Source organism: Amborella trichopoda, chromosome 4 (genome assembly GCF_054954075.1).
Source record: "Amborella trichopoda isolate Santa Cruz 75 chromosome 4, AtrichopodaSantaCruz75HAP2 v2.0, whole genome shotgun sequence".
NCBI lineage: Eukaryota > Viridiplantae > Streptophyta > Magnoliopsida > Amborellales > Amborellaceae > Amborella > Amborella trichopoda.
Genome location: NC_142339.1, coordinates 197,304 through 207,994, shown reverse-complemented (window position 1 = coordinate 207,994; position 10,691 = coordinate 197,304). Strand labels below are relative to the sequence as shown.

Here is a 10,691-nt window from a genome sequence, read left to right as displayed (position 1 = left end):
AAGCATCACCGCGATGGAAATCTCCACGGTGTATATAAAATCAATTTTCAATACCACCAATCAAATTTGAAATTCAATAAATAATCTAGATATTGCAAATCTATGAATATTTATTTCTAAAAAAAGTTTATATAAGGTCGTGTGCAACCTTAAAATGTAAAAGTACATATGCACCTCAACAATCTGTCAAAATATTTTGTTTTAATGTTAAAAACTCTTTGATTTATCATCGAGATATGTGAATATAAATAAAAAATTTAGTCCCAAAAATAGTGCATCTTACAACAACATATTATCTAGACCGTCCATGTTCAAGTTTTTCATATGTTTATAGATCTACTTGATTTTTGGAGTTTAAAAATTTTATAATTAGTTATGAAAATAGATTTTTTCAGATAATTCTAAAAGATATTTACTCAAAAATTACATGTTATGATAAACTTTGGAAATGCGCCTTAATTGGATTGTTTAATGTTGCAACTTTATAGAAACTATATCTTTTATTTTTAGGGTGAAATAGACGGTCTAGATAATTTGTTATAATATACATTATTTTTAGAGCTTAAAATCCTAATTCTTATTCACAACCATAACATTCAATATGGCTGTAAAGGTTTTCTAACGCTTGAATCGTAAATTTCGATGAGTTACGAGACGAGGCTTTACTTATTTGGATAGGGCTGCAGCCCTATCATTACTATTTTCCGTTATTTTAAAGTATAGTGTACAATTGGAGGAAGGAATAATACTTTTAAAAATATTAACATAGGAGAACGTCAGGTGTCATTATTCCTTTCTCGTCTTCCCATTGGTTCCTTCTCTGTGCAGGGGCTGTGAATAGATGGTTGGCTTGTGGTCCCCACTCCCCTTTCTCAGAGCTGCCTACTTTTGCGTTAAAAATTTTAATGAACAACTTTTGCACCATTTTGAAGTTTGAACATGTTGGAAAAGGCATCGTGTTACTTATTTTGAAGAACTTTGTATAAATTGTTAACTCATTTTAATATTATAAAAGTGAGGTGCATTTCGAAATATATATTTTTATCGGAAAAATGTTGGTTTCAATTGATCATCTTGACTTCGAGATGTTGGATATGAAGAAAAATGTCATATCTTAAAAATACTACGTCTTTTAGTACATTTTTATGGGTTTTCTATTTTCAAAAGTTCCTGCTAAGTTTACTCCATTTTGAAAATTTTTAATATCCTAGTTGAGAGTGGAAATGGATTTTCAGGCCATTTCAACATGGAAACTATATCTTACGACAAAAGTTGGAGGTGCACTTTCTATTTTATTGTTTAAGGTGTGTGCCTATATAAATTGCACCCAATAATCCTAGCCCATAAATGTGAATTTGGGTCATTGAGTGTGTAATATTAGTTGTGGTGAAATTTGGGATAAAATTTCTCATAATTTGTATGAGTCTATTTGTCCAAGTTCACATCCGACAGCTAAAAGAAATAGTTCCCGAGCGTTAGTCGAATAATACATCAATAGAAAACTAAATACTTCCTAAAACCACAGAGAGAGAATGAAAGAGATCCAGAAGAAAAATTTGTGGGCATATTTCCCTAATCATATTTAAGGAATTTTATGTGAAAAAGTGTCCGCTTTGATTAAGCCTATAAATATATAAATTTTAAATAACCAAACTCAATAGGGCGCCAAATATTCCCCCTAAACCGGACAATTTAGGAATCCCGCTTCTCTCCTCCAAAAAGGAAGTCTATTTATCTATACCAACTAATGATAATTAACTAGTCAATATTTCTTTGCTTGTTTCGTATATTTAAAAATTAAGAAAAATGAATGGTTTCTATACTTCTCATACTGCATAGAAGATTTATGCTTCCCCACCATCCAACCGTCCAATTTTGATCAAGAGAGCCACTTGCCATTTGATCTTAGATCCGACGTTTCGAAGTATTTTATTTTTAGTTGTTTTTATACAAATTGTATGAATATAAAATTTGGTATGCGCCACACCTATAAAAAATATTAAAAATAATATTTCGATAAAATATAATAACCAAAATACCCTTTGAAACTTTTAGGGGGTATTTTGGTCATTTTATTTTATTGAGAATATGTTTTTTATATATTTTGCTAGTGCGAGTTTAATAGAGGATTAGACACACAAAATTTGGTGTTAAAATAGTTCGTAGAAAAAACATTAAAAATAAAATAGTGTAGAAACGTGACATTGTGATTGGGCAATCTTAGCCCTCCATTCAGAATGGAAGGTTGGAAAAGGGGAAGTATATAAGTTTTATGTTTAGGAAAAGCATAAAAAGCTTGCCCTTAAAAAAATTGTAGTTCTAGTTTCATGTTTAATGCACTTTAAATACATGCTGAGAATTCATTCAATTGGTATACATACAAGTCACTCGAGATTAAACTGCACTTAAATACCTGCTGAGAATTCATTCAATTGGTACACATACAAGTCACTCGAGATTAAACACTTCATGAGTTGTTTATTTTCCCATCGGTTCCATTTATACTTGCAGTAACCTAGTTAAATTCTTAATAAATATGTGCACGGCATTTTCTTAAAGCATCTAATAAATAGAAGTACAATTCCTTTATATTTGATGAAGCACCATATTTCATCTTTCAAGTGCTTATAAAAGATGAAAAACAGGGTACAGTTCTTAACAAACCTTTCGGTCTCATTATTATTCATCTAAACTTCATTAAAGTCCTAATTAAGATTTCAATATTCCTTAAGCCTGCACTGGTAATGCTTGAGCCCTGGTTTCCTAATCACAGGACTTTTGACAGATCTAGGGAATGTTCTCATGTAACAGTAATATGTTGCAATTGAAAAGCCATAATGTTGAGGAAAAAAGGGAAAAATTGAACATTGGTACTACTCAATGTTTGGTTTCTTGAATGCTATGGAAAATTAAAAGAATGTCATGTCATTATGTAACAGTAATCTCGTGCTATAATAAAAAATGCAAAATACTAGAAAAGATAAAGTAAAAAAAAAAAACGATTAAACCAGGAAAAACTCAAAAAAGGGCATAAAACCTTCTTCTTCTTTTTTTAAAAGGAGTGAATATCAATTTTTTTTTTTTTTTTAAGAGGCCATCAAGATAAAAACTGCCATTAGAATGGGTTGTTGTTGACAACAAACTCACCATAACCATCTTCTCCTTAACATCTACGATAAATCACCACCGTCTATAAAACATTTAAAACATCTTCTTGATGTAAATCTAACCTGACTTTTGAATTTGAGATTCATCACTTACTCTGTTTAGTTGTTTTCTTATTGGAAATGCCAGGTGCCCGATACGTTTATTTATTGGAGGCCTTCTAAAATGCACCAGGTACTGTATTTTATTTTTTTCTCCATTTGGTGATTAACGAACATCAGCCACTGGTTAATTTACAATGAGTGGTTTCTTGGACACAAGGGACTAAAGTGTCCCTTGTAGGACAAGTTGTTGATTGGATTTACAATTAAAACTTTGTTATTGTAGGCATTCTATAAGCCTAAGCTCGCAGTTATGTGGCAATTTTAAGATGAGCACAATAAATTGTGCTTGGATCTTTTATGACCATTGCTGGTTTAGGGAACCAAGTGGATGTCATAATCTTAATGGTGTATTGAGATGGAAATTGTAGGGGAACCGTATGTTGCTTTGGGATGGTTAGAGGCTTATAATTGCATCTGCTAGACTACGAAACACACTGGAAGTCCCAATTGACATCGAAATGCTGCTAGAATTATCCTAATTTAAAAAAAGTAGAAAATTTATATAGGGTGTCAACCTTATACTATTCAAATAAGTGCACCTAAAAAATCTACCATAAAAGATTGTTTTGAGACTGGAAAACCCGCCAATAGATCATATCCACTTCAATATGTATGGATTTTTTTTAATAAAAAATAAAAAATAGGCCACAAGAATAATGCATCTTGTGACGCATTATCTATACTGCCCATTTTCAAGATTTTCAATTACTTGTAGGTTGGCTCAATATGCATTCTTTGTTGACTTTTAAGTTTCATAATTAGAGGCATAAATATGTTTTCAGGCCATCAAAAAGGTTTCCAACACTGAAACTGCATGTTTTGGCGTAGTTTAGAGGTGCGCCTCACTTTAATTTACTTTAATTGTTTAAGATTGATACCTTATGCAGACCACACGCATTATAAAAGGTCGTGAGACATTTCATCCTTAAAAGATTAACTAAAAAGGAATAAGGATCTTGATACAAATCAATTCTACTTAAGTCAAATCCAGGTAACCTTGAGGAATTAAAACTTATTCAATAGAAAACTATTTCCAACAGTCCAAGACTCCTACTGGAGATTGATGGATTATTTTCTTTTAATCAAACTTGATCAAACAACTTCTCTCTACCACGCACTCACATACTTCCATGGAATGAACTGGTGGAGAAGAAGTGTCACACCCCAAGAATTTACAATACTGTTATTCATGAGATGTGACAGACAAAACATATATACATCTATTGATATGACAAATTTACAGTGGCGAGGTCTTACAAAGTAAATAAAGAAAGCTAGCACAACAACAGTATCTTCCAAGGTTGATCTTGACTAGCACTCAAAATGAATCCGCAGTTATCCTGAAAAATGTTTACTATAGTTTGATGAGTTTGGCTGCTCAGTAAGTGATCATCATAATCCTAAAAATAATCATGATTGAAAGATATCAATACTTTCCAAAATGAGATCTATTAACAGAAATGTATCAACAGTTTCGCTTTCAATAAATGCATAATTAAGTATAATCCGAGTAATTGAAATGCTTATAACACTTTTAACGGCAGTACATAATTCAAAGGGTTTCACAAAATACCCTACTGGCGCCCCAAGTAGGTCACCTATATACCCCATCAGCGTCCTGATGGGTCCACTTAATCCCTATCGGCATCCCAGATAGGTCCACTTAATCCCTGCAGGTCCACTTATATCTCACCGGCGTACCGGATGAGTCCACTTAATCCCTACCGGCGTCCCAGATAGGTCCACTTATACCTCACCGGCGAACCGGATGAGTCCACTTGCATACTTAAATTATTTCTAAATCTCTTTAAACATTCGAAAAGCAGCAATATCATGTACTCAATATATCACTGAAATCATTAATATGAATTTCACTGAAACCATTAATGACAGTCACTTTCAATAACATTTCTAAAATAACCAATCAAATATTTTGGGCTCAAATTTAGAAAGGTAGCAGTTCGTAAAGACGTTCTAGCATAATTGCCAATTTAATATATATAGAAAAACTCTTATAGAAATTCAAGAATACGGAATTATCACAATTTATGGGATATCAATTCACAAATAAACATTTCACAACAATACTATAATCAATTGCAAAAATGTCAATTTTTTTAAATAATAAGGCAGTCATTTGCACATGAATTTTACAATGTCTAAATATTCAAAACAGTAGAAAGAAATATCACAATTTTACTAAAAGCAGAAATATCACATTTATTTCTAACAATAAACAAGAAAAATAAATAAATTTATTTTTCTAATTTACAGCATTCAAAATTTCTAACATAGATAAAATATCACAATTTTTATTAAAAAGATTATTTTTCAAGATAATGAGGTCACGTGCGCATAAAATTTATTGCGCTTAAAATTCATGATAATAAGCAGAAATAATTATTTCATTTCATTTTTAAAAAGAATAGATTATTTTTTGAGACAATGGGGTCACTTACACACAAAAGTTATAAAATAAAGATCCTGGACGGAAATATCACTATTTATTGAAAATAGACTATTTTTTTCAGGAAGACGATGTCACTTACCCACAAATGTCTTTTCAGAAAGACAATGCCACTTACACACAAAACTTATAAAATAAAGATCTTGGACGGAAATATCACTATTTATAAAAAATAGACTATTTTTTCAGGAAGACAATGTCACTTACCCACAAATGTCTTTTCAGAAAGACGATGTCACTTACACACAAAACTTATAAAATAAAGATCCTGGACGGAAATATCACTATTTATTAAAAATAGACTATTTTTTCAGGAAGACGATGTCACTTACCCACAAATGTTTGAGAGGGAGCTTCCGATAAAAATTCAGTTAGACAGAGGAGTTCATTGTGTTTCGACCAGAGAGAGAGATCTCAAAATTTTCTAGGGTGGGAGTGCTCACATCCCCTATTTAAATTCTTATAACGTATTATTATAATATTTTATTATGCTCTACCTCATACCCGAGGTGTCATGTTAAGCGTCTGCTTTCAACATACGAAAACCACGTCCGCTAAAGGACGTTGCCAGCTGCAAGCAGCAACTGCAAAGGCTGCAAACAAAAGCAGCAGCAAAAGTTTTAAACCAAGTAAAAGTTTTGAAAATAGTGATGGTCCCCAAGGACCATCATACTCAATCAGACCATCACCTATTAAAAGCATCTTTTCTCTTTTTTTTTTTTTTTTTTTTGAAATTTTAGGATTGTTACAAGAAGTTTATCCCAAACTTTAAACCTAATGTGTTAGATCCCTTGTCAATATCATGGTTAGGTACAATTAGGTCCGTGACGAAAGGGCACATCTTTATGGACTAGCATCTTCCTGTTGGTCCTACACTCCATGATCCACTCTAGTTACTATTTCAGATACTATGTGAAGGCATCAAATGAAGAACGAAGTTTGTCCTAAGGATATTTGCACCAGGGACTCTCCAAATGACGGTCTATCTGGCTTGTGGTTAGTGCCTTCTCCTTTGCGACACGAGGAATCAAATAACTGTTTTCTTTTACATAACCTTAACATAAACCCCATGTGTTGGCTAATAGAATAGGATAGGTGATGCAATGGACATGCTCATTTGGTCATTCAGTATCGTCCTCTCTAGGAGAAACAAGTTTATGAATAAGGAGGCACCTGCAGATCCCAAAAGTTAAACAGTGAAGAACGATGGCCATGACTTGCATCGGTGGTTGGCTCAGTCATTTCAGTTCAATAATTTTATAGAGGATTGAGTGCTCTTTTGTGGAATAGCAGGTTTTGTGCATGTGTCAAGCTTTTATTTCACATTTGATGTGACGAGCGCTCGACAATCGAGTACACCGGTCCAGGGTAGGGGGAGGTTGGTTGATTGGTCCCGTCCTGTTTAGTTGAGTTGAGTTTTCTCTCTGTGTATCTCCCAATTATTTGAGTTTCCTCTCGGAAGAAATGCAGTGCGTGCGGTGTGCTGCTACTCAATTAATCCGCATCTAGTGATGACAATCTTTGAGTAAGGCCGATTGAAACCTCTTTCTGCAACTACAGCTCTCTTGTCCCCGATCAACTTTGCCACCCTGTTCGGTTTACACCTCCCACACTCAGTTTATACACTCTGTTATAGTAGGGAAAACCCAAATTTCAGTTTAATGTCAAAGTCAGGACTTACCGGAAGTAAGGGGAGCTTGTGTTGTCCTGAACTGTCTCTACCTTGGAGATGATGTCCACAACCTCCCAACCGTCCAAAACCCGACCTACCAAAAGGGTGGTGTCGTCGAGCTCAGGGGCATCTTTTGTGGCGATAGTGAACATGGTCCCATTGGGGTTCCCTCTCGCTTCCTCTTCCTTGATCTCTAGCTTTCCCTGTTTGGCCACTAGCTTCAGCTCTGGAGGCGGTTTTGAGGGGTCCCTTATCACAATGCCCACTGAACCACGCCTGTTCCTTATACCATCACCGGATGCGTCTGCTTCTGCTGCACATCTCTCCTTGAGGTGCTCCCTTTCTTCCAAGAGTCCTGCCACATCACCCCCCTTACTGCTTGACAGCATCTCGGCATCAACCCCATAGGAGCGCAACCCATCATTCTGTATGTAGTTGGGCATGATTTTCACAAATTCTTTCCTTCTATAGCTGGCGCCTGCCTTGCCCGTTACCAAGTCAGAGAATCTGTTGACCCCAGAGGGGACATCCTCACCAAATAGCCCGATCACAATGCGTCCTGCCAGCTTCCCATTGATTGAGACCTCCATGAACACCCTCTGTGTAACGACAAGCTCTGAGCAACTCGTCCTTCTAATCTCGCTCTGTTGCTGCATCGTCGTCGCAACCTCTTCCTCCTCCCCCTCAGCAGTGGCACTGGTGGTACTAGCAGTAGTATCAGTAGCCTCTTCTCTCCCCTCCAATTCCAATTCGGGATCCGCATTTGCGGCATCACTAGTGGTAGCAGTGGAGAGAATCAATGCAATAGGGGTCGACACCAGCAGGTCTCGTCGTCGTCCATGGAGGTTGGTTGTGTTGCTGGCAATGTTGTTGTTGTTATTAGAGTTTGTGGGCTGTGGAATAATGACAGTGGGAGGTCGAATGCCTCTATTGGAGGGGGCAGGAGGCATTTGTGTAGGACGCATTGCAAAGTTCATGGCTCCTGCCATGCGGTTAAGTACCATACTGCTGAGTGGATTCCGACCCAAGATGGTTTGTAGACCCCCTTGTGAAATGAGGCCCGAAAGCTATTTTGAGATGGTGTGGGGAAGGAGAAGAGCACAGAAGGCTGTAGTGGATAAGATGGTTTTGGCTCAGGTTTGGTGTGTTATCCATTTATGAGTTTATGTGGAATTACTTTGTATTGAATTGATTTCCTTTGTCCCCACCTCACCCACTTGTGGGAAGACCCCATCTATTGTTCTTAGTTTCCAGTTCCGCCAGTTTTAGAAACCGGATGAGTCGGTGGACAAACGGGCTGGACAATTGGGATTGTCGATCTGGGAAGAACAAAGCTGAATCTTCTCTTATGCAGAAATTGGCAATGGATTCGGGAAAACAAAAATAATATATTTTAATTTTAAAATAATTAAAATAAATAGATTAACATAGAATAAAATAAGTGGGGACCATGTGCCTGGTTCTTTGAAGAGGAAACCGAGAACCGGGAGAGTCACTCTAATTGTCAATACTAGAAAACAATCATATTGATACGCAGCAATCCTGATCTGGATCCAAAATTCTTGAAATATCCCATAATGCAAAAGAAAAAGGAAAAAAATGAAAAATTGGAGTATGTGATAAAAAAAAGTTCCCAAACCATCATAAAACTATGCAAATTATTTTAAAATTATATTTACATCATTTATTGGATGTTTATTAACAAATTTATGACTTTTTAGAAGTTTTAACATGGGCGTCAACCTGGTGAGGTAGAGTTTGAGTGGAATCGGCTAAGTCCCGGATCATTATCAGCCTAAAAATGGCATATGGAAAACTTTTTGTTTAAAAATCAAATTTAAATAATTGATTTAAACATGTATTTGATTTTTGTTTGTTTTAATCGATTTAAAAGATTACAAAATAAACTTAATCAAATTGTTTAATTACCATAAAAAGTGATGGTTTCCATTTTTGTTTTTTTGTTGTTTTCCATTCTCAATATGCCTCTTTTTTATTTGAATTTTTAAACAGATTTAATCTACTTTTGAAAATATGAAAGAAGAAGAAAATTTTGAATTATATCATACTTAAATCGCCAAGAATTATTTTATGTTTAGTCACTAAATATAGAGAGTTTTACGTGAGGGAGTGAAGAAGAGGAGTGAAGAAGAGGATGAGCTACTGTGTGTCCAATAGTCTTAGAAGGCTTTCTTGGAAGTTAGGGGTGGCAACCAGGACTCAACAAGGGTCTAGGTATGGGTTCGAAAATTGAACCCGACGAGTTGGATTTGGGTCCAATATTTGGACCCAAACATTATTCAGGTCCAGGTCCAAATCTATTCGAGTCCAATCGGGTTAAGATCCTATTACTTTTTTTTGGTTCTGGTCCGTGTCGGGTCTGGAGGGGATCGTACCCGACCCTTTGCCAACCATAAAAACTATGGAAGGTCTGAGGTTGTATCTCATGGAGCAGCCAAAAGGCCATTTGCTCCTAAACCGACGCAAATTCACTGGTGCCCGTGGGTGGGCTCCTCGCTTTTTTGTCATTTACGATAAGGAAACAAACAAAATCGTACGGTCTTGACTGCAATATCAACTATTTAATATTGCACTTATTTATCATGTCATTTCTAGGACATCACCGCACAGTATAGTTTTTACGGGCTTTTAAAAATTAATAAAAACTAACTTGTAACCTCTATGATAAAGTATATGATAAAAAAGTTTATATAAGGCTGTAACCTTAAAACGTAGAATTACATATGCACCTAAAAAATCCATGAGAAAAATATTATTTTAATATTGAAAAACCCACTACTAATTGAGCATTTCAACATCAAGATGTATGATTATGAAAGAAAAAAAGATTTTGAGTCTGAAAAATAATGCATCTTACAACACATCATCTAGACCATCCATTTTTAAAATTTTTATATGTTTATAGATCTATTTGATTTTAACTATTTATAAAGTTTAAAAATTTATAATTAAATATAAAAATAGGTTTTGAGATAATCTTAAGAATATTTTACATCAAATTTGATGGTGCGACCTCATAGAAACCACACCCATATATGATTGTTAATGTACCCATCGGTAGGGAAAGGACCATTACGTATGTCCACTACATATGGTAAAATAAAAATCTGTGAAGGTGTTTAATAAATGTGTTGGGGGAGTTCATGTACCACGTGTGATGCGGCACTAGAGGTGGATCATATTTCTTCTCCTTCCTTGGTTGCCCTTAGACTTTGATACTGACTCTTTCGTATTCCTGTTCGCGGGAGGGGTAGCAACCGGT

General features: G+C 35.2%; 1 protein-coding gene across 2 annotated transcripts; it reads right to left on the bottom strand.

The window, feature by feature from the left end:
- Positions 1-4,261: 4,261 nt before the first annotated feature.
- LOC18439543 (Cyclophilin-like peptidyl-prolyl cis-trans isomerase family protein) lies at positions 4,262-9,031 on the bottom strand. Of its 2 annotated transcripts, XR_016053684.1 has the most exons (3): positions 7,418-9,031; positions 6,910-7,325; positions 4,262-4,609 (listed from the first exon to the last, which is right to left on the bottom strand). XR_016053684.1 is itself a non-coding variant. In XM_006849707.4 (2 exons), exons 1-2 carry the CDS (start codon positions 8,410-8,412, stop codon positions 7,223-7,225), a joined length of 1,098 nt encoding a protein of 365 aa, XP_006849770.3. In that variant the 5' UTR covers positions 8,413-9,031; the 3' UTR covers positions 6,766-7,222. The 2 variants fall into 2 exon arrangements, 1 of the variants encoding a protein (XP_006849770.3); XM_006849707.4 differs by lacking the exon at positions 4,262-4,609 and having other exon boundaries at positions 6,766-7,325.
- Positions 9,032-10,691: the final 1,660 nt, after the last annotated feature.